The sequence below is a fragment of the Tamandua tetradactyla genome, chromosome 4, assembly GCF_023851605.1.
Source record: "Tamandua tetradactyla isolate mTamTet1 chromosome 4, mTamTet1.pri, whole genome shotgun sequence".
Lineage (NCBI taxonomy): Eukaryota > Metazoa > Chordata > Mammalia > Pilosa > Myrmecophagidae > Tamandua > Tamandua tetradactyla.
The window spans coordinates 140,162,114-140,185,727 of NC_135330.1; the positions used below are offsets into that span (position 1 = coordinate 140,162,114).

The 23,614-nt window shown below is 35.2% G+C and overlaps 1 protein-coding gene across 8 annotated transcripts in view; it reads left to right on the plus strand.

The window, feature by feature from the left end:
* PIBF1 (progesterone immunomodulatory binding factor 1) overlaps window positions 1–23,614 on the plus strand; it is a 341,226-nt gene that overhangs the window by 135,183 nt on the left and 182,429 nt on the right. For all 8 annotated transcript variants that reach the window (XM_077158415.1, XM_077158414.1, XM_077158416.1 and 5 more), the window contains one exon: window positions 20,898–20,996. In XM_077158415.1, the coding sequence (XP_077014530.1) occupies window positions 20,898–20,996 (99 nt within the window). The remainder of the gene's footprint in view (window positions 1–20,897; window positions 20,997–23,614) is intronic.

The window sequence follows — 23,614 nt, forward strand, 5'->3', positions numbered from 1 at the left end:
AGCTGCTTGGGCTGGTGAACCTCCCCCACGGCGAGAGTTTTCCAAAGTTAAAGGACCCACAGCACCTTTTACTGGTGGGACCCGCAGACTAACGTGTGCCACAAGTGCCACCTACTGTGCAGGATAAGAAAAACAGAACCCAGAGATTTCACAGAAAAATCTTTCAACCTGTTGGGTCCAACTCCCAGGGAAATCTGACTAAATGCCCAGAGGCCAGCAGAAGATAACGGATCACGTTCAGAAAATTGAAAATATGACCCAGTCAAAGGATCAAACCAATACTTCAAATGAGATACAGGAGCTGAGACAACTAATGCTGAATATACGAACAGAAATGGAAAACCTCTTCAAAAACGAAATCGATAAATTGAGGGAGGACATGAAGAAGACATGGGCTGAACAAAAAGAAGAAATAGAAAAACTGAAAAAACAAATCACAGAGCTTATGGAAGTGAAGGATAAAGTAGAAAAGATGGAAAAAACAATGGATACCTACAATGATAGATTTAAAGAGACAGAAGATAGAATTAGTGATTTGGAGGATGGAACATCTGAATTCCAAAAAGAAACAGAAACTATCGGGAAAAGAATGGAAAAATTTGAACAGGGTATCAGGGAACTCAAGGACAATATGAACCGCACAAATATACGTGTTGTGGGTGTCCCAGAAGGAGAAGAGAAGGGAAAAGGAGGAGAAAAACTAATGGAAGAAATTATCACTGAAAATTTCCCAACTCTTATGAAAGACCTAAAATTACAGATCCAAGAAGTGCAGCACACCCCAAAAGATTAGACCCAAATAGGCATTCTCCAAGACACTTGCTAGTTAGAATGTCAGAGGTCAAAGAGAAAGAGAGGATCTTGAAAGCAGCAAGAGAAAAACAATCCATCACATACAAGGGAAACCCAATAAGACTATGTGTAGATTTCTCAGCAGAAACCATGGAAGCTAGAAGACAGTGGGATGATATATTTAAATTACTAAAAGAGAAAAACTGCCAACCAAGACTCCTATATCCAGCAAAATTGTCCTTCAAAAATGAGGAAGAAATTAAAACATTCTCAGACAAAAAGTCACCGAGAGAATTTGTGACCAAGAGACCAGCTCTGCAAGAAATACTAAAGGGAGCACTAGAGTCAGAAACGAAAAGACAGAAGAGAGAGGTATGGAGAAGAGTGTAGAAAGAAGGAAAGTCAGATATGATATATATAATACAAAAGACAAAATGGTAGAGGAAAATATTATCCAAACAGTAATAACACTAAATGTTAATGGACTGAATTCCCCAATCAAAAGACATAAACCAGCAGAATGGATTAAAAAACAGAATCCTTCTATATGCTGTCTACAGGAAACACATGTTAGACCAAAAGATAAACATAGGTTGAAAGTAAAAGGTTGGGAAAAGATATTTCATGCAAATAACAACCAGAAAAGAGCAGGAGTGGCTATACTAATATCCAACAAATTAGACTTCAAATGTAAAACAGTTAAAAGAGACAAAGAAGGACACTATATACTAATAAAAGGAACAATTAACAAGAAGACATAACAATCATAAATATTTATGCACCGAACCAGAATGCCCCAAAATACGTGAGGAATATACTGCAAACACTGAAAAGGGAAATAGACACATATACCATAATGGTTGGAGACTTCAATTCACCTCTCTCATCAATGGACAGAACATCTAGACAGAGGATCTATAAAGAAATAGAGAATCTGAATATTACTATAAATGAGCTAGACTTAACAGACATTTATATAACACTACATCCCACAACAGCAGGATACACCTTTTTCTCAAGTGCTCATGGATCATTCTCAAAGATAGACCATATGCTGGGTCACAAAGCAAGTCTTAACAAATTTTAAAAGATTGAAATCATACACAACACTTTCTCGGATCATAAAGGAATGAAGTTGGAAATCAATAATAGGTGGAGTGCCAGAAAATTCACAAATACGTGGAGGCTCAACAACACACTCTTAAACAACAAGTGGGTCAAAGAAGAAATGGCAAGAGAAATTAGTAAATACCTCGAGGCGAATGATAATGAAAACACAACATATCAAAACTTATGGGACGCAGCAAAGGCAGTGCTAAGAGGGAAATTTATTGCTCTAAATGCCTATATCAGAAAAGAAGAAAAGGCAAAAATTCAGGAATTAACTATCCATTTGGAAGAACTGGAGAAAGAACAGCAAGCTAACCCCAAAGCAAGCAAAAGGAAAGAAATAACAAAGATTAGAGCACAAATAAATGAAATTGAAAACATGAAAACAATAGAGAAAATCAATAAGGCCAGAAGTTGGTTCTATGAGAAAATCAATAAGATTGATGGGCCCTTAGCAAGATTGACAAAAAGAAGAAGAGAGAGGATGCAAATAAATAGGATCAGAAATGGAAGAGGAGACATAACTACTGACCTCACAGAAATAAAGGAGGTAATAACAGGATACTATGAACAACTTTACGCTAATAAATACAACAATTTAGATGAAATGGACGGGTTCCTGGAAAGACATGAACAACCATTTGACTCAAAAAGAAATAGATGACCTCAACAAACCAATCACAAGTAAAGAAATTGAATTAGTCATTCAAAAGCTTCCTAAAAAGAAAAGTCCAGGACCAGACGGCTTTACATGTGAATTCTATCAAACATTCCAGAAAGAATTAGTACCAACTCTCCTCAAACTCTTCAAAAAAATCGAAGTGGAGGGAAAACTACCTAATTCATTCTATGAAGCCAACATTACCCTCATACCAAAACCAGGCAAAGATATTACAAGAAAAGAAAACTACAGGCCGATCTCTCTAATGAATATTGATGCAAAAATCCTCAATAAAATTCTAGCAAATCGTACCCAACAACACATTAAAAGAATTATTCATCATGACCAAGTAGGATTCATCCCAGGTATGCAAGGATGGTTCAACATAAGAAAAGCAATTCATGTAATACACCGTATCAACAAATCAAAGCAGAAAAATCACATGATCATCTCAATTGATGCAGAGAAGGCATTTGACAAGATTCAACATCCTTTCCTGTTGAAAACACTTCAAAGGATAGGAATACAAGGGAACTTCCTTAAAATGATAGAGGGAATATATGAAAAACCCACAGCTAATATCATCCTTAATGGGGAAAAATTGAAAACGTTCCCCCTAAGATCAGGAACAAGACAAGGATGTCCACTATCACCACTATTATTCAACATTGTGTTGGAGGTTCTAGCCAGAGCAATTAGACAAGAAAAAGAAATACAAGGCATCAAAATTGGAAAGGAAGAAGTAAAACTATCACTGTTTGCAGACGATATGATACTATACGTCGAAAACCCGGAAAAATCCACAACAAAACCACTAGAGCTAATAAATGAGTACAGCAAAGTAGCAGGTTACAAGATCAACATTCAAAAATCTGTAGCATTTCTATACACTAGCAATGAACAAGCGGAGGGGGAAATCAAGAAACGAATCCCATTTACAATTGCAACTAAAAGAATAAAATATCTAGGAATAAATTTACTAAAGAGACAAAAGACCTATACAAAGAAAACTACAAAAAACTGCTAAAAGAAATCACAGAAGACCTAAACAGATGGAAGGGCATACCGTGTTCATGGATTGGAAGACTAAATATAGTTAAGATGTCAATCCTACCTAAATTGATTTACAGATTCAATGCAATACCAATCAAAATCCCAACAACTTATTTTTCAGAAATAGAAAAACCAATAAGCAAATTTATCTGGAAGGGCAGGGTGCCCTGAATTGCTAAAAACATCTTGAGGAAAAAAAACAAAGCTGGAGGTCTTGCACTGCCAGACTTTAAGGCATATTATGAAGCCACAGTGGTCAAAACAGCATGGTATTGGCATAAAGATAGATATATCGACCAATGGAATCGAATAGAGTGCTCAGATATAGACCCTCTCATCTGTGGTCATTTGATCTTTGATAAGGGAGTCAAGCCAACTCACCTGGGACAGAACAGTCTCTGCAATAAATGGTGCCTAGAGAACTGGATATCCATATGCAAAAGAATGAAAGAAGACCCATATCTCACACCCTATATAAAAGTTAACTCAAAATGGATCAAAGATCTAAACATTAGGTCTAAGACCATAGAACAGTTAGAGGAAAATGTAGGGAGATATCTTATGAATCTTACAATTGGAGGCGGTTTTATGGACCTTACACCTAAAGCAAGAGCACTGAAGAAGGAAATAAATAAATGGGAACTCCTCAAAATTAAACACTTTTGTGCATCAAAGAACTTCATCAAGAAAGTAGAAAGACAGCCTACACAATGGGAATCAATATTTGGAAACGACATATCAGATAAAGGTCTAGTATCCAGAATTTATAATGAGATTGTTCAACTCAACAACAAAAAGATAGCCAACCCAATTACAAAATGGGAAAAAGACTTGAATAGACACCTCTCAGAGGAGGAAATACAAATGGCCAAAAGACACATGAAGAGATGCTCAATGTCCCTGGCCATTAGAGAAATGCAAATCAAAACCACAATGAGATATCATCTCACACCCACCAGAATGGCCATTATCAACAAAACAGAAAATGACAAGGGCTGGAGAGGATGCGGAGAAAGAGGCACACTTATCCACTGTTGGTGGGAATGTCAAATGGTGCAACCACTGTGGAAAGCAGTTTGGCGGTTCCTCAAAAAGCTGAATATAGAATTGCCATACGATCCAGCAATACCATTGCTGGGAATCTACTCAAAGGAATTAAGGGCAAAAACTCAAACAGACATTTGCACACCAATGTTTATAGCAGCGTTATTTACAATTGCAAAGAGATGGAAACAGCCAAAATGTCCATCAACAGACGAGTGGCTAAACAAACTGTGGTATATACGTACGATGGAATATTATGCAGCGTTAAAACAGGATAAACTTATGAAGCATGTAATAACATGGATGGACCTAGAAAACATTATGCTGAGTGAGTCTAGCCAAAAGCTAAAAGACAAATACTGTATGGTCCCAATGATGTGAATCGACACTCGAGAATAAACTTGGAATATGTCATTGGTAACAGAGTTCAGCAGGAGTTAGAAACAGGGTAAGATAATGGGTAATCGGAGCTGATGGAATACAGACGGTGCAATAGGACTAGATAAAAAAACTCAAAAATGGACAGTGCAATAATACCTAATTGTAAAGTAATCATGTTAAAATACTGAACGAAGCTGCATCCGAGCTATAGGTTTTTGTTTTGTTTTGTTTTGTTTGTTTTGTTCTTATTATTATTACTTTTATTTTTTTTCTCTATATTAACATTCTATATCTTTTTCTGTTATAATGCTAGTTCTTCTAAACCGATGCAAATGTACTAAGAAACGATGATCATGCATCTATGTGATGATGTTAAGAATTACTTAAGAATTACTGATTGCATATGTAGAATGGTATGACGTCTAAAAAAAAAAAAAAAATGGTCAGCACAATACTGCCTAATTGTAATGTAATTATCTTGGAACGCTGAATGAAGCTGCATCTGATCTATAAAAAAAAAAAAAAAGAAAAGAAGAAAAGGCAAAAATGCATGAATTAACTGTCCACTTGGAAGAACTGGAGAAAGAACAGCAAACTAATCCCAAAGCAAGCAAAAGGAAAGAAATAACAAAGATTAGAGCACAAATAAATGAAATTGAAAACATGAAAACAATAGAGAAAATCAATAAGACCAGAAGTTGGTTCTATGAGAAAATCAATAAGATTGATGGGCCCTTAGCAAGATTGACAAAAAGAAGAAGAGAGAGGATGCAAATAAATAAGATCAGAAATGGAAGAGGAGACATAACTACTGACCTCACAGAAATAAAGGAGGTAATAACAGGATACTATGAACAACTTTACGCTAATAAATACAACAATTTAGATGAAATGGATGGGTTCCTGGAAAGACATGAACAACCATTTGACTCAAGAAGAAATAGATGACCTCAACAAACCAATCACAAGTAAAGAAATTGAATTAGTCATTCAAAAGCTTCCTAAAAAGAAAAGTCCAGGACCAGACGGCTTCACATGTGAATTCTATCAAACATTCCAGAAAGAATTAGTACCAACTCTCCTCAAACTCTTCAAAAAAATCGAAGTGGAGGGAAAACTACCTAATTCATTCTATGAAGCCAACATCACCCTCATACGAAAACCAGGCAAAGATATTACAAAAAAAGAAAACTACAGACCAATCTCTCTAATGAATATAGATACAAAAATCCTCAATAAAATTCTAGCAAATCGTATCCAACAACACATTAAAAGAATTATACATCATGACCAAGTAGGATTCATCCGAGGTATGCAAGGATGGTTCAACATAAGAAAAGCAATTCATGTAATACACCATATCAACAAATCAAAGCAGAAAAATCACATGATCATCTCAATTGATGCAGAGAAGGCATTTGACAAGATTCAACATCCTTTCCTGTTGAAAACACTTCAAAAGATAGGAATACATGGGAACTTCCTTAAAATGATAGAGGGAGTATATGAAAAACCCACAGCTAATATCATCCTCAATGGGGAAAATTGTAAACTTTCCCCCTAAGATCAGGAGCAAGACAAGGATGTCCACTATCACCACTATTATTCAACATTGTGTTGGAGATCTAGCCAGAGCAATTAGACAAGAAAAAGAAATACAAGGCATCAAAATTGGAAAGGAAGAAGTAAAACTATCACTGTTTGCAGACGATATGATATTATATGTTGAAAACCCGGAAAAATCCACAACAAAACTACTAGAGCTAATAAATGAGTACAGCAAAGTAGCAGGTTACAAGATCAACATTCAAAAATCTGTAGCATTTCTATACACTAGTAGTGAACAAGCTGAGGGGGAAATCAAGAAACGAATCCCATTTACAATTGCAACTAAAAGAATAAAATACCTAGGAATAAATTTAACTAAAGAGACAAAAAACCTATATAAAGAAAACTACAAAAAACTGTTAAAAGAAATCACAGAAGACCTAAATAGATGGAAGGGCATACTGTGTTCATGGATTGGAAGACTAAATATAGTTAAGATGTCAATCCTCCCTAAATTGATCTACAGATTCAACGCAATACCGATCAAAATCCCAACAACTTATTTTTCAGAAATAGAAAAACCAATAAGCAAATTTATCTGGAAGGGTAGGGTGCCCCGAATTGCAAAAACATCTTGAGGAAAAAAAACGAAGCTGGAGGTCTCGCGCTGCCGGACTTTAAGGCATATTATGAAGCCACAGTGGTCAAAACAGCATGGTATTGGCATAAAGATAGATATATCGACCAATGGAATCGAATAGAGTGCTCAGATATAGACCCTCTCATCTATGGACATTTGATCTTTGATAAGGGAGTCAAGCCAACTCACCTGGGACAGAACAGTCTCTTCAATAAATGGTTCCTAGAGTACTGGATATCCATATGCAAAAGAATGAAAGAAGACCCATATCTCGCACCTTATACAAAAGTTAACTCAAAATGGATCAAAGATCTAAACATTAAGTCTAAGACCATAAAACATTAGAGGAAAATGTAGGGAGATATCTTATGAAACTTGCAATTGGAGGCGGTTTTATGGACCTTAAACCTAAAGCAAGAGCACTGAAGAAAGAAAGAAAGAAATGGGAGCTCCTCAAAATTAAACACTTTTGTGCATCAAAGAACTTCATCAAGAAAGTAGAAAGACAGCCTACACAATGGGAGATAATATTTGGAAATGACATATCAGATAAAGGTCTAGTATCCAGAATTTATAAAGAGATTGTTCAACTCAACAACAAAAAGACAGCCAACCCAATTACAAAATGGGAAAAAGACTTGAACAGACACCTACCAGAAGAGGAAATACAAATGGCCAAAAGGCACATGAAGAGATGCTCAATGTCCCTGGCCATTAGAGAAATGCAAATCAAAACCACAATGAGATATCATCTCACACCCACCAGAATGGCCATTATCAACAAAACAAAATGACAAGTGCTGGAGAGGATGCGGAGAAAGAGGCACACTTATCCACTGTTGGTGGGAATGTCAAATGGTGCAACCACTGTGGAAGGCAGTTTGGCGGTTCCTCAAAAAGCTGAATATAGAATTGCCATACGACCCAGTAATACCATTGCTGGGAATCTACTCAAAGATCTTAAGGGCAAAGACACAAACGGACATTTGCACACCAATGTTTATAGCAGCATTATTTACAATTGCAAAGAGATGGAAACAGCCAAAATGTCCATCAACAGAAGAGTGGCCAAACAAACTGGGGTATATACATACGATGGAATATTATGCAGCTTTAAGACAGGGTAAACTTATGAAACATGTAATAACATGGATGGACCTAGAGAACATTATGCTGAGTGAGTCTAGCCAAAAACTAAAGGACAAATACTGTATGGTCCCACTGATGTGAACGGACATTCGAGAATAAACTTGGAATATGTCATTGGTAACAGAGTCCAGCAGGAATTAGAAACAGGGTAAGATAATGGGTAATTGAAGCTGAAGGGATACAGACTGTGCAACAGGACTAGATACAAAAACTCAAAAATGGACAGCACAACAATACCTAATTGTAAAGTAATCATGTTAAAACACTGAATGAAGCTGCATCTGAGCTATAGTTTTTTTTTTTTACTATTATTATTACTTTTATTTCTTTTCTCTTTATTAACATTCTGTATCTTTTTCTGTTATGTTGCTAGTTCTTCTAAACCAATCCAAATGTACTAAGAAACGATGATCATGCATCTGTGTGATGATGTTAAGAATTACTGATTGCATATGTAGAATGGTATGATTTCTAAATGTTGGGGTAATTTCTTTTTTTCCGTTAATTAAAAAAAAAATCAAATAAAATAAATAAATTGTATTAGAGGTTCTCAAATAATTTTAAGACTATAATGGGGAATCCTTAGAACAACAACAAAAAAAACTTGAGAACTGATAATTTAAAAGCTGTAGTCCCAAGAGCAACACAAAAAATCAGTAGTGTTTCTATACACTTTCAGGAACAATCTAAAACTAAAATTTCATTTGAAATAGCAACTAAAAGTATCATATATCTAGGAACAAATGAACAAAGGATGTAAAGGACTTGTACACAGAAAACTACAAAACACCGACAAAAGAAACAAAAGAAAGCCTAAATAAATGGAAGGACATTCCATGTTCATGATTGGAAGAGCAAATATTGTAAAATGTCAATTCTACCCAAGGCCATTTACAGATCCAATGCAATCCCAATCAAAGTTACAACAGCCTTCTTTGCAAAAATCATCACATTTATATGGAAGGATAGGAGATCCTGAACAGCCAAAAAACATCATGCAAAAGAAGAATGGACCTGAAGGACTCACATGTCCCAATTTTAACACTTATTATAAAGCTACAGAAATCAAAACACCATGGTACTGGCACAAGGACAGACATATAGACCAATAGAATAAAATTAAGAATTCAGGTCGGGCCACGGTTGCTCAGGAGGCAAGAATGCTTGCCTGCCATGCCAGAGGACCCGGGTTCGATTCCCGATGCCTGCCCATGTAAAAAAAAAAAAAAAGAAAAAGAAAAAAAAATTAAGAATTCAGAAATAAATACCTATGGCCATTTTTGAAAAAAAAAAAAATACAATGGCTGTTCAACTACCAAAAAAAGAATAAAAATGGAGAAAGAACCTGAATTGACATTTCTGCAAAGAAGATACACAAATTAGCAACAAGTATATGAAAAGATGTTCAATGTCATTGGTTATTCAGGAAATCCAAGTCAAAACCACAATGAGATACTGCTTCACATCCACTAATATGCTATTATAGATTAAAAAAAACAAAAACAAAAGCAGAAAATAGCAAATGTTGACCATGATGTGGAGAAATAAGAATCCTAATACATTGTTAGTGAGGACGTAAAGTGGTGCAGCTGCTATGGAAAAGTTTGGCAGTTCCTCAAAAAGTTAAACACAGAATTACCATATGATCCAGCAATTCCATTCCCAGAGAGAGCTGGTGTTTGCGCAACCCTGAAATACCACTAAATACCACTGAATTCTACACTTTTAAATGCCTGATTGTCTGATGTGCAAATTTCACCTTAATTAAAAAAAAAGTTCTCCTGAAAAAAAAAAAACATTATTTCATCAATGAACATTAAAAATTTCTTAACCCAACTATGTTTGTTTTTAATTTATTTAGAAGAAAAACTTGGTCTTTTACAGTACTTTAAAAATTCCTCTCTATACTTGAGGGCTTGATTTGAATCATTAGAATTCTTTTTTAAGTTTTTTATTGTTAAATATAACATATATATTTTATATGTTATATATTATATACATATATATACAAAGAAAAGAAACAAGAAGCAATGATTTTCAAAGTGCACATCAATAAGTAGTTACAGAACAGATTTCAGAGTTTATTATGGATTACATTCCACTTTTTCAGATTTTTCCTTCTAGGTGCTCCAAAACACTGGAGGCTAGAGTAAATTTTTTTTTTCTGTTTTTGTGAAAAATAACATATATGCAAAAAAACAATAATTTCAAAGCACATCACAATAATTAGTTGTAGAACAGATTTCAGAATTTGGTATAGGTTACAATTCCACAATTTTAGGTTTTTACTTCTATCTACTCTAAGATACTAGAGACTAAAAGAAATATCAACATAATGATTCACCCTTCTCTGTGTAACTCCACCATCACCTTTGTTCTTTCTCACACTCTTTAGGGGTATTTGGGCTGAGCCCAGTCTAACTTTTTCATGTTGGAAGGGGTTGTCAGTAATACGGGATAGGGGCATGGAACTAGATGATGTTCTGGAGAGTCTGGCCCGTCTGCATTTCAGGATTTATCTGGTCCAGGGACCCATCTGGAAGATGTAGGTTTCTGGAAAATTACCCTTGTGCATGGAAACTTTGTAGAATCTTATGTATTGCCCTAGGTGTTCTTTAGGTTGGCAGGAATGGTTTTGGTTAGGGTTTGACAGGTTATGGTAGGTAGTAATGTCTAACTGAAACTTGCATAAGAGTGCCCTCCAGGGTAGCCTCTTGACTCTATTTGAACTCTCTCAGCCATTGATACCTTATTTGTTACACTTTTTCTCATTAGAACTTTTATAAAAGCATTTATAATTTTGGAAATTAGTAAAGAGATCTTTATTTTTCTATAAAATGGTATAATTTTTTCACAGAGCCTATACCACTGACACTATTCTCCAAAGGGCCACACCCTCCATTTGTGTACTAGAGCCCTTCCATTCTCTCCCATTCAAGGTTGTAACTCTAGCAATTTCCCCCCTTGTTTCCTATATTGTCAGTTTTTCCCTTTCTACCTAATAGTTCCCAACTATAAATAGACATGTTGTTATCTCCCCCATCTTTAAAAAGCCTTTCTTGTCTCCACTTCCACTCTAGCCATTGCCCCATTTCTTTGCTCCCTTTGCAGCAAATTTCCTAGAATTTTATATGCTCATTCTTTACCCCTGTTTTTAGAAATCTACTGTCAAACCTTTGCCCGCACACCACTCCAACAAATCTGTTCTTGTTCCAGCCCCAGAGATCTTCGTGTTGCTAAATCTAGTGGTCAAGTTCTCATTTCTCATTTAACTTCACCTATCAGCAGTATTTAATATAGTTAATCACTCCCAACTCCTTGAAACCTAGATAGAGGTGGGATGAATGATTTCTTAAACCAAACCATTACAAGTTTACCTGGAAAAAAAGACTCAGCAGAATTTATCACCACTAACATTATCAGCATGAGCCCATATATCTCCATTTCAATTTTCAGAATCCCATTTTTTTTAATACCCTCACTTTTTAATAGCAGATACCCTGCAAGGTTGGTAACTCAATTTGCATTATAATTCAGCTACTCACACAATGATACTCTACATTTGCTTTTCAGACATCTCAAGTCTGCGGCTATAAGAAATGTGTTTCTTTTCAGTGCACACATAGAAACCTTCATGTCCTAAATGAGGTGCTTGAGCTGGGAATTTGAAATCTTGAGCACACCCTCTCCTTACAACTTTATCCAATATACTTGGGAGCAACCAGCCAATATCATTATACTCTTTAACCTTACAACACTTTAGCACTGTCTTCCAGTGCCTTGCATTTGTTTGCATAGGAGTAGCCAATGATGATATTTTGCATATCTCTACTGCCATTTCATGCCAGGGACTATTAGTGCCCTCTTGATCATTGGAAACAGTCATTAGTGCATTTTAGTCTAATCAGATTAGAGAACCAATTTCAGAAACCCCAGAACCAACTCAGAAATCTCATCTTATTAAGATTCTGTTTCTCAAGAACCACTCCTGGTACCAGCATCTATATTAGTCAAGGCTCTTCAGAGAAACAACCAACAGAATGTATATGTAAATATTAAGAGATTTATCATAGGAATTGACCTACATGACCATGAGGATTGGCCAATCCAGATTCCAGCAGAGAGACCACAACTTGAAAACTTGATAAAGTTGTCGTTGAATTACTCAGGAGAAGCTGGATGACTGAAGTAGAAACAGAAATCTTTCTTTCTGACTGCTGAAATCCTTAGTTCTCTTTTTAAGACCCCCAATTGATTGATGCAGGACCCCTCTCATTGCTGAAAGCAGTCTCCTTTGTTGAATGTACAGTCAGCCATAGATGTCATTAACTGGCTAATCATTTAAATTAATCTCTGAGATACCCTCACGGTAGTAATCAAACCAGTGCTTCCTTGACCAAACAACAGGACACCATAACCTAACCAAGATGACACATGTGTTCTAGCTTGCTAGCTGCTGGAATGCAATATACCAGAAACAGAATGATTTTTAAAAAGGGGGAATTTAATCAGTTGCTAGTTTACAGTTCCAAGGCTGAGAAAATGTCCCAATTAAAACAAGTCTATAGAAATGTCCAATCACAGACATCCAGGGAAAGATAACCTTGATTCAAGAAGGTTGATAGAAGTTCAAGGTTTCTCTTTCACCTGGAAGGTACACAGCAAACACGGTCAGGATTTCTCTCTTGACTGGAAGGGCACATGGCGAATATGGCATCATCTAGCTTTCTCTCCTGGCTTCTGGTTTCATGAAGCTCCCCAGGAGGTGTTTTCCTTATTCATCTCCAAAGCGCTGGCTAGTGAACTCTCTGCTTCATGGTGCTGCAGCATCCTCTGCTCTCTCTGAACTCCTTTATTCTCTAAAATGTTTCCTCTTTTATAAGACTCCAGAAACTTATCAAGACCCATCCAAATGGGTGGAGACATGTTGTCACCTAATCCAGTTTAGCAACCACTCTTGATTAAATCACATCTCCAGTGAGATGATCCAATTACAGTTTCAAACATATAGTATTGAATAGGGATTATTCTCCCTTTATGAAATGGGATTTTGATTAAAACATGGCTTTTCTAGGGGACATACATCCTTTCAAACCAGCACAACATGTAATTAACTATCACAAGCACTGACTCAAATTAGAAGATAGGGAAATGTAGCATTTTCAGTTAACAGTGATCTCAAAAGTTTCTACTCTTAAAATTAATAACTCCCCCCAAGAAATTTTATTAAATAAAAGTTCCACTTTCTTCTCTTTGTTTTTATGTCCTTGTCAACTATCTGGTAATTGAAAGTAAAATTATCAGTTACTATTTATAAAAAAACAAACAAACAACAGATAGTCCACGTACAACCTTTCTATGACATTTCATAAACAAAAGTATCAAATATGAAAATGAACAGTTTTATATTTTGTACAGGAAGAAGAATCTGGAGGTAGAAGTGATTAATTCAAACCTTTTCCCTTTAAATAAGTATGTTGTATAAATAGCCTGTTTCAATTCCTTTTTGTTCTGACTGGAAAAAATGTATTCACCCTAATAAACCAAAAATATTTTTTTACAGAATCACAAGAAGAATGAGTTAGTTGACCCTGCTGAGCTCTTCCAACAACCATCCTTTTTTCACTGTTTTTTTCTTGATAAATTTCAAGTTATTAAGGCATTAGTGATGTTTATTCAGGCTAAAACATGCTATTGGTATTCACAAACTCTAATTTGTTCCTATTAGAATTTCAAAGGTTTTCTAAAGTTTTTCTCATTCTAACATTTTTCTTACCTCTTTTCAGATATGAATTTTTCCCATTAAAACGATGAAATTTATTTTATAGTAGTAAGAAAATATGTTCCATGCTGTATATAGAAGTGTTTTGTTATATTTTGTAGTGCCGTGTTCAAGTTTCAGCTTGTGAAACGCTTTGATAAACTTATGTATATTAAGTTGTCTGCTATACAAATTTCAAAATTTGGTTTAAGGGTTGCAGAGGCCGAGAAACTGAATAGTAGAAAGCTGGAGCCTGGCACAGAGGCACGGAGCATGCTGAGTGCACAGATTGGGAGCTGGGGACTAGGAAGTAAGCTAGGCCGTGTTGCCTGAAAGCACTAACCTCACCAGCACAGCCCTGTGATCCATGATTCACCCCATACCTCATGCACTCAAACCCCGTCACTCACTCTCATTCCCCGTGCTCCAAATGCCCCTGCCTCACCAGCCCCCAGCGTAGGTACCCACCCCACACCTCCACCCCAGTGCAGCCCACTCCACCTCTCCTGCACCCCTCCCGATCACTGCCTCCACTTCCCTGTTCCCTGCAGGCTGTTGCCAGCAGATAAAGGCTATGGGTGCTAACCTCCATAACCAAGCTACCCCCACCCCCCACCCATAGTGTCACATAGTCTCACCTTGCCCCCACTGAGCTGTGTGCATCACTTTATGGTACTCCTAGACCTGCGCATGAGCATGGCCCCCCTATTTCCTACAGCTCTGGGAGCTTCAGTTTATGGTACTCCTAGGCCCGTGCATGCACACAGTCCCCCAATTACACCCTTCAGTTCTAGGAATGTCAGTTTGTAGTTGTCCTAGACCTATGCATGCGCAAGGCCCTCACTCACACTTCCCAGCTCTAAGAACGTGCTGACCTGCACAACCAAGTCACATCGCCCCCCAGCACACGAAGGCATAACACTGACCTGCTGCCACAGCTCTACGCATGTGCACAAAGGGCACCACACCCTAAACCAGCGCATACCAGGGTTACGACCCCTAGACCATTACCCCACACAACTACATCTTCCTTGGCCCTTGGGCACCCATGTTCACAAGCACCAGCATAACATTCCCAACCTGTGCCTATACCTGCCCTGAAATGAATCACTGCACTATTTTACCCCACACCATACCCTGTTCCCTGCTACACATTCATCCCACAAACACAAGGCCTTAGACTACTGAAAGAAATCAACTCCCAAAGTAATTCAATCAAGATATTTATATGCAATAAAAACCACAGAAAATCACTAAACATATCACAATGCAGACAGATAAAGACCTGCCTAACAACCAAATTAAAACATCTGAGAAGATACAGACAGTGGAACAACTAATCAAAGATTTTCATATAACTCTACTTAATAAAATAAGTGGGATGGCAAATGACATAAAGGAGATCAAGAAGACACTAGAAGAGCATAAAGAGGAATTTGAGAGAATAAATAGAAAAATAAGAGATATCACAGAGATTAAAGACTCTTGACCAAATAAAAAACATAATAGAGGTATACAACACCAGATTTGAAGAGACAGAAGAAAGAATAAGTGATACAGAGGACGTGATAACTGACTTCAAACTCTCAAAATGGCAAAAAAGAAAAAAAAGGAAAAATTTGAATTGGATCTCAGGGAAATGATAAAGAAAACAAAGCACACAAATATAAGAATCATTGGTGTCCAAAAAGGAGAACAGAGGAGTAAAGGACTAGGAAGAATAGTTGAGAATATAATGGGGGAATACTTTCCATCCCTTATAAAGGACATAAATATGCAAATCAAAGAAGCCAAACAAACTCCAAACAGAATAAATCCAAATAGGCCTTCCTCAAGGCACATACTAATCAGTCTGTCAAATTTTGAAGAGAAGCAGAAAATTCTGAAAGAGGCAAAAGGAAAACAGTCTACTACATACAAAGGAAACAACATAAGACTGATTTCATACTACTCAACTAGCACCATGGAGGCAAGAAGGCAGTGGTGTGATATATTTAAGATCCTGAAAGAGAAAGACATCCAACCAAGAATTCTGTACCCAGCCAAACTGTCCTTCAAAAATGGGGGAGAGATTAAAATTTTCACAGACAAACAAGTCCTGAAAGAATTTGTCAAAAAGAGTCTGGCCCTACAAGAAATACTAAAGTAAGTTCTGCCGGCTGAATATAAAAGGCAGGTGCAGGAGGTCTGGAGGAGGACACAAAATTGAGGAGTACCAGTAAGGGTAACTTAAAGGATAAAAAGAGAAGGAGGGAAAAGAATATACAGATCTGGCAAATAAAATTTAAAAAGATAAGATGGTGGATTCAATAGACATCTTTCCAGTGATAACTTTGAATGTTAATGTACTAAACTATCAATTAAAAGCTACAGGTTGGCAGAATAGATTAAGAAATGCAATCCAGCTATATGCTGTTTACAAGAAACTCATCTTAGACACAGGATACAAATAGGTTGAAGTGAAAGAATGGAAAATATTTTCTACACAAGTTGTACCCAGAAGAAAGCAGGAGTAGCTATACTAATATCAAACAAAATGGACTTTAAATGTAAAGACTCATAAGAGACAAAGAAGGACACTATTTTCTAATTAATTAATAGTCAATATACCAAGAAGGTATAATAGTCATAAATGTTTATGCTCCCAATCAAGGAGCACCAAAGTACATGAGACAAACATTGGCAAAACTGAAGGGAATGATAAATGTTTCATCAATAATAGTAGGAGACATCAATACACCACTCTCCTCTATAGATAGAACAGGCAGAAAAATCAACAAGGAAATAAAGAAGTTAAATAATTTGATAAATGAATTAGACATAACAGACATTTATAGGTCATTGTACCCCCAAACACAAGGATATACATTCTTCTCTAATGCTCAAGAAACATTCTCCAGGATAGAGCATATGTTGGGCCACAAAACGGGTCTGTATCAATTTAAAAACATTGAAATTATTCAAAACACTTTCTCTGATCACAATGTGATGAAGTTGGATATCAATAACCACCAAAGAACGAGAACATTCATAAATATATGGAGATTAAATAGCACACTCCTAAACAACCAATGGGTCAAAGAAGAAATTCCTAGAGAAATCAATAGCTATCTGGAAACAAATGAAAATGAGAATACAACTTATCAGAACTTATGGGATGTGGCAAAGGCTGTGCTGAGAGGGAAATTTATTGCCTTAAATGCCTATATTAAAAAACAAGGAGCAAAAATCCAGGACTTAACAGCACACCTGGAGGAACTTGAGAAAGAACAGCAAACTAACCCCAAAGCAAATAGAATAAGAGAAATAACAAAGATTAAAGCAGAGATAAATGAATGGGAGAACAAAAGAACAGTAGAAAGAATCAATAAAACCAAAAGTTGGTTCTTTGAGAAAATCAATAAAATTGTTGGGCCACGAGCAAGCCTGACAGAAAAAGAGATATGTAAATAAACAAAATCAGACATGAGAAGGGATGTGTAACCACAGACCCTGAAGATATAAAAGAAGTCATAAGAGGATACTGTGAACAACTATATGTCAACAAACTAGACAACTTAGATGAAATGACAAATTTCTAGAAACATACAAACAAGCTATACTGACTCAGGAAATAGAAGATCTCAATAAACCAATCACAAGTAAAGAACTTCAATCAGTCATGAAAAATCCTCCTACAAAGAAAAGCCTAGGGCCAGATGGCTTCACAGGGCAATTTTATCAAACATTCCAAAAAGAACCAACACCAATCCTGCTCAAACTTTTCAAAAAAATTGAGGAAAAAGGAACTCTACCTAACTCATTTTATGAAACTGATAACATTTAATACTGAAGCCAGGTAAAGATCCTATAAGAAAGGAAAACTACAGCTCAGCTCCCTAATGAACATAGATGCAAAATTTCTCAACAAAATATTAGCAAATCAAATCCAACAACACATTAAAATAATTATACACCACGACCAAGTGGGTTTATACCAGGAATGGTTCAAGTCAAGAAAATCAATTAATGTAATATGGCGCATTAACAAATCAAAAGGGAAAAATTACATGATCATCTCAACTGATGCTGAAAAAGCATTAGACAAAATTCAACATCCTTTTCTGATAAAAACACTCCAAAAGATAGGAATCAAAGATAACTACCTCAAAGTGATAAAGGGAAGATATGAAAAACCAATAGCCAGCATTGTACTCAATGGAGAGAGAGACTGAAAGCTTTCCCCCTAAGATCAGGAATGAGACAAAGATGCCCACTGTCACCACTATTATTCAACATTGTGCTAGAAGTTCTAGCTAGAGCAGTCAGGCAGAACAAAGAAAGAAAAGGCATCCAAATTGGAAAGGACTAAGTAAAACTTTCACTATTTGCAGATGACATGAAACTATACTTGAAAGATCCTGAGAAATCTATAGCAAAGTTACTTGAGCTGATAAATTCAGCAATGTGCAAAAATCAGTAATCTTTCTATACACAAGTAATTCTCTTTTGAAGAACATTTGAATCCCTCCTATCTGTTCTATAATTGTATTTGTATTACATTATCTAATGCATTTAACTTTTAGAAATGGATAATTTATTAGTTATATGACAGTTGTTATTTTACCTGTAGTAGGAATACAATCCATCTGGTGTTTTATTAAACTAGTCTAGGTTTTTTTTTTTTTAATGGAACAGTCAAAATACACATTTATTGATTAAATTTGCCATCTTAGTCTAGTTTTTAAAGAGCTTGTTATGTATTGTGGGCCCTAAAAGCAGGCATATAATAAATTCACAATTCCTTTGAGGCCCATTTTCATTTAATTGTATTTGTATTATGAAGTGATCATGTAATATATGTTTTCACATAGTATCAGAGCTCCCCAAAGGGAAAGCTTGTGTGAACTAGAGCCAGATGTTTTGGTTCATATTTGGGGTCCCTGTCTCACCAGCTAGTTTTGAGTTGTCTCATTTATAAAAATGGAGGTACTAATGCAACCTTTACTTTGTGAGATTATTTTGAGGATTAAATGAATTCTTTTATGTAAAATGCTTATAACAGTTCCAGACATAGTAAGAACTCTATATGTGTTTGCTGTTATTATCATTATCAGTGGCAGAATACATTGTTTATCTCTCTCAGAAATTAACTTAAGAAGTTTAAAAGTCAACTGAAGAGGGCGGGCAACAGTGGCTCAGTGGCAGAGTTCTCGCCTGCTGTGCCAGAGACCTGGGTTTTATTCCCGGTGTCTGCCCATGCCAAAAAAAAAAAAAAAAAAAGTCAGTTGAAGAATTGTCTCTTTCTCATTGAGAACAAGTAGTGTTGGATACCATTTGCAAAAGAATGAAAGTGGATCCCCTACTCATATCAGATACAAATGAATCAAAGACCTAAATATAAGAAACAAAACTCTTAAACTCCTAGAAGTAAACATAGAGAAACATCTTCAGGAACTTAGATTAGGAAAAAATAGATGAATGGTACTTAATTAAAAGTAAAGATTTTTGTACATCAAGAATAAATTAAAAATACAACCTCTAGAATGAGAGACAATATGTGGAAACTCTGATAAGAGTTCAGTATCCAGGATATATAAAGAAATCCTTAAAAAGTAATAATAATAAATAAATAAATAATTTTTAAAAATCCTACAATTCAACAACAAAAAGGCAAACAACCCAATTTAAAAATAGGCAAAAGACATGAATAGACATTTCTCCAAAGAAGAGATACAGATGACCAATGAGAACATATAAAGTGCTCTTGGTATTTTTCTTAATTAGAAAAAAATCTGACCTTTTAAGGCTTATATTGTCTGGCAGTATATCTCCTAATTACTCACTGTGTTACCTTCCAACCTTTTGGACCCTCTCCTTTCTTCATTGAGGACTGGCACTACATGTAATCATTATGTTGATTTTATTTCCTCCTGTCATCACCACATCAAGTGGATAACTCATCTAACACCTTAGCCTCATACTTCCTTGACCCCTCTGTGGATATTGACCTTCATCTGTTCATCTCAATCCTACTTCATTTAGCCACTCTAATGCTCACATCCTGGGTCTTGTTATCAACTGAAATTCTACCTCTGTAAACACTTTTGTCCCTTCTGGATCACCATTCTCCTATGGCAGTCTGTAGTCATTCATCTTGCTTGAATAACTACTTCATTTAATTTGTTTGTCATGTTATCAAAATGCCAGTCCTTGCCTTCTCAATTTTCTCCTAAAGTTTGTGCCCTTTCTTTGTTCCCTTTTCTTCCCGTTCTCTACAACTGAGATTATAAGGTCTATCATTTTAAATGTTCTTTTGCCCATTTCCTTATTTTCTTTTACATTTTGATTCTTGTAATCTCTGTATTTTATCTTTCACATAAAATATTTTATAGAACATTTATTAGGCTCCCTAAACCTTAATTTTCTTGTGGAGATGGGAGCAATTTCTTCAGTTGTATTTCATAGGATTATGGTAAGAATTAAATGAGTTACTGTGTATACAAACTGATTAGTCTACTCTTTGACCCATCTGGGGAAAGGTTGTGGAGAAAGGTAGCATGACATTTAGAATTAGACCATGTTTATACCTACATTGCTATGAGCTGCTGCAGAAACTTACCAAACCAGGCAGGTTAATACACACTTTGGGTCACCAACCTGGGGTGAGTGGATGCTTAAGATCAACAGATAGTCCAATTCAGAGCAAGCACGTTTATGAATCTTTAAGAGTTGGATATTTATACATTTGAAATAACTGAAATTTTTTTTAATTTTAGAAATCTCCGAGAAGCGAGGGATAATGCCATGACTGAGAAGGACCGAGCAGTGATGGCTGAAAAGCATGCTTTAGAAAAACATGATCAGCTCTTAGAAAGGTAAGTTTCCTGAATTTAAATCTTTGCACCTATTCAATCTTTGTACCCGTTATTTTTTCTTGTAGAGAATGTATTTCTAATGGAAGTAAAATTTCATTTCAGTTGAAGTATAACATACATTCATTACTTTTGTGATATATAATTATTGCATATATTGAAAAAAGATATGAAATATGATCCATCACCCCAAAAAGTTTCCTTCTACCACTTCCAGTCATTCTCGACAACTATCCCTGAAGAGGCAAATGCTTTCTGATTTCTATCACCATAACTTAGTTTTGTTGTTCTTGGGCTAAAAATAAATAAGATTCATACAGTTTTGTACTTTTTTGCATCAAGCTTCTTTCCTTCAACATTATGTTTTCATCAATTTTGTTGTGTGTATCAGTGGTTTATTCCTTTTTATTACTGAATGAATATAATAAGGTTTAATAATTTACCTACTGTGGACATTTAGCCTGTTTCCAGTTTGAAGCTATTATGAATAGAGTCATAGGGTAGAAAAATGTTTTATTTTAAAATAATCTGCCAAACAGTTCTCTAAAATAGTTGTATCGTATAATGCTACCCTGTTCTTTTTTTTTTTTTTTTTTTAATTTGTATATTCTGGTATAGATGTGCTAGAGGTAGGGGAAGAAAAGAGAATGGTTTGTCTTTAATTTATCAATAGAAAAGATACTTCTTTTTAATAGCCTCGTTAAAAGGAAAATCACTTATGAGTATTAAGGTAAATAGCAGTATTTCATTAAAAACCCTAAATTTTCAGTGCTTTTAGTACATGCAGAGTAAACGGCTTGGGGGACGGGATCTTTTTTTTTCAAATAATTTCAGACTTACGGAAAATTTGCTAAAATAGTATAGAGATTTCCATATACCTTTCCCTACCCATAAACTTTTGAAATTATACTCAAAGATCTTTTCAGTGTTAAATGAAGACCTACAGATTAATTTTTTAAGTAATACATAAATATATAATACATAAAAGTAATACATAAACTAAAATTTGAGGCAAATCTTCATATAATTAACCTATTGTCAAAATCTTTTAGAATGGCTTTAATTATTAAAGTTCTGAATTCCTATCAACTTTATAAACTTGCTCTCAGAGGAATTTTAATTAATGTAGTATTGAAATCTTCCATATAATGTGAAAGTATTTTTAGTTCTCAGGATTTTAGTATAAAATGAATTTATAAATCAGCTGTTTTTAAGAGTGCTGTTAAAATCTGTTTTCTATCTTTTATTATGTAAAACCTTTCTACTCATAAGTCCACTAAAGATTTACTTGACTTCTTGTTAATGTTGTCTTTTAATGCATTATATTTAAGGATGACTCACAAATAAGATTTATGGGCAAACCAAGCCTTTTACCAGCTAATATACCAAAACTTAATATTCAGGCAGAATTTCATAGTATCTCTTACTTGCTATCTTTGTGTATTTTTGTGAATTTGATAATAGTAAATTTCACCTTAAATTTAGCAAATTCATATTTATGCTCAATTCTATGATAGCCAACACTGTGACACCTAAAATCCTTTTTATCCTACTTGTCTGTACATTAACAATTGGCATTTATTCTGAAGACCATAGGATACTTTAATCCAAAAGTATCTTCTGAATCGTTGGGAATTCAATTGTGTGTCTATAAAATACTTAGAACATGTAAGCACTATAGAAATGTTTTCTATGCTTATCATCATTATTATAGAATAATTTGTTCAAAATAGCTTTGTAATTAAGCTTTAGTAATTGAATTTTCAAAAGTTGATAATATCTCTCCTGCCATGCCAGAGACCCAAGTTCGATTCCTGGTGCCTGCCCGTGCAAAAACAAACAAAAAAGTTGATGATACATTTCCAGTTCACTTTTCAGTAGAATATGAGATAAAAACACCTCACTTTCAGACCACCAGATGAGAGGAAAGTTTATTTATTCTTAATTCTCTAAAGTAAGGTAAAACCTTGCTTATTCAGAGCTGAATTTTCAGCCAATTTTAAAAATATATGATAGGTATATAAAATCAAGACAAAGAAAGAAAGCAGAATGTGTTTCTAGACACACTAGAAAGTGTGCAAGCTGAAAGTGGTGTTACTGCTGCTGAGGATTTTAAAAGGCATTATAGAACCAAGGATTTATTGAACAAATAAATGACAGTAATATCCAGGAATCTAAAACTCAGTTTAAGTTGGGCTTTAGCAAAATGCTTGAAACACCCAAAAGTGTTTACTTATTTTTTGAAATAAAACATCAAACATAAAGAGGGAAATCTCCCTACTTAGGGTCGTAATGTTGCTAGAGGACATCAAAAAAGTAGGGTTCCAGTTGTCCCATAAATTAATCTCTAATTAATATATAAATTCTATAAAGATTCAATTCAGAAATTTAGTTTGAAATGCTAGTGATCAGTGAAGGCGAGGGGTAAGAGGTATGTATGTATACTCTTTTTTTTTCTGTTTTTGTTTTATTTCTTTTTCTTTTGTCTTTTTATTTTTCTGAATTGATGCAAATGTTCTAAGAAATGATGAATATGAAACTGATGATTTTGTGAATTACTGATTAAATATGTAGAATGGAATGATCACATATTGATGTTTTAGTTTATTAATTTATTTAAT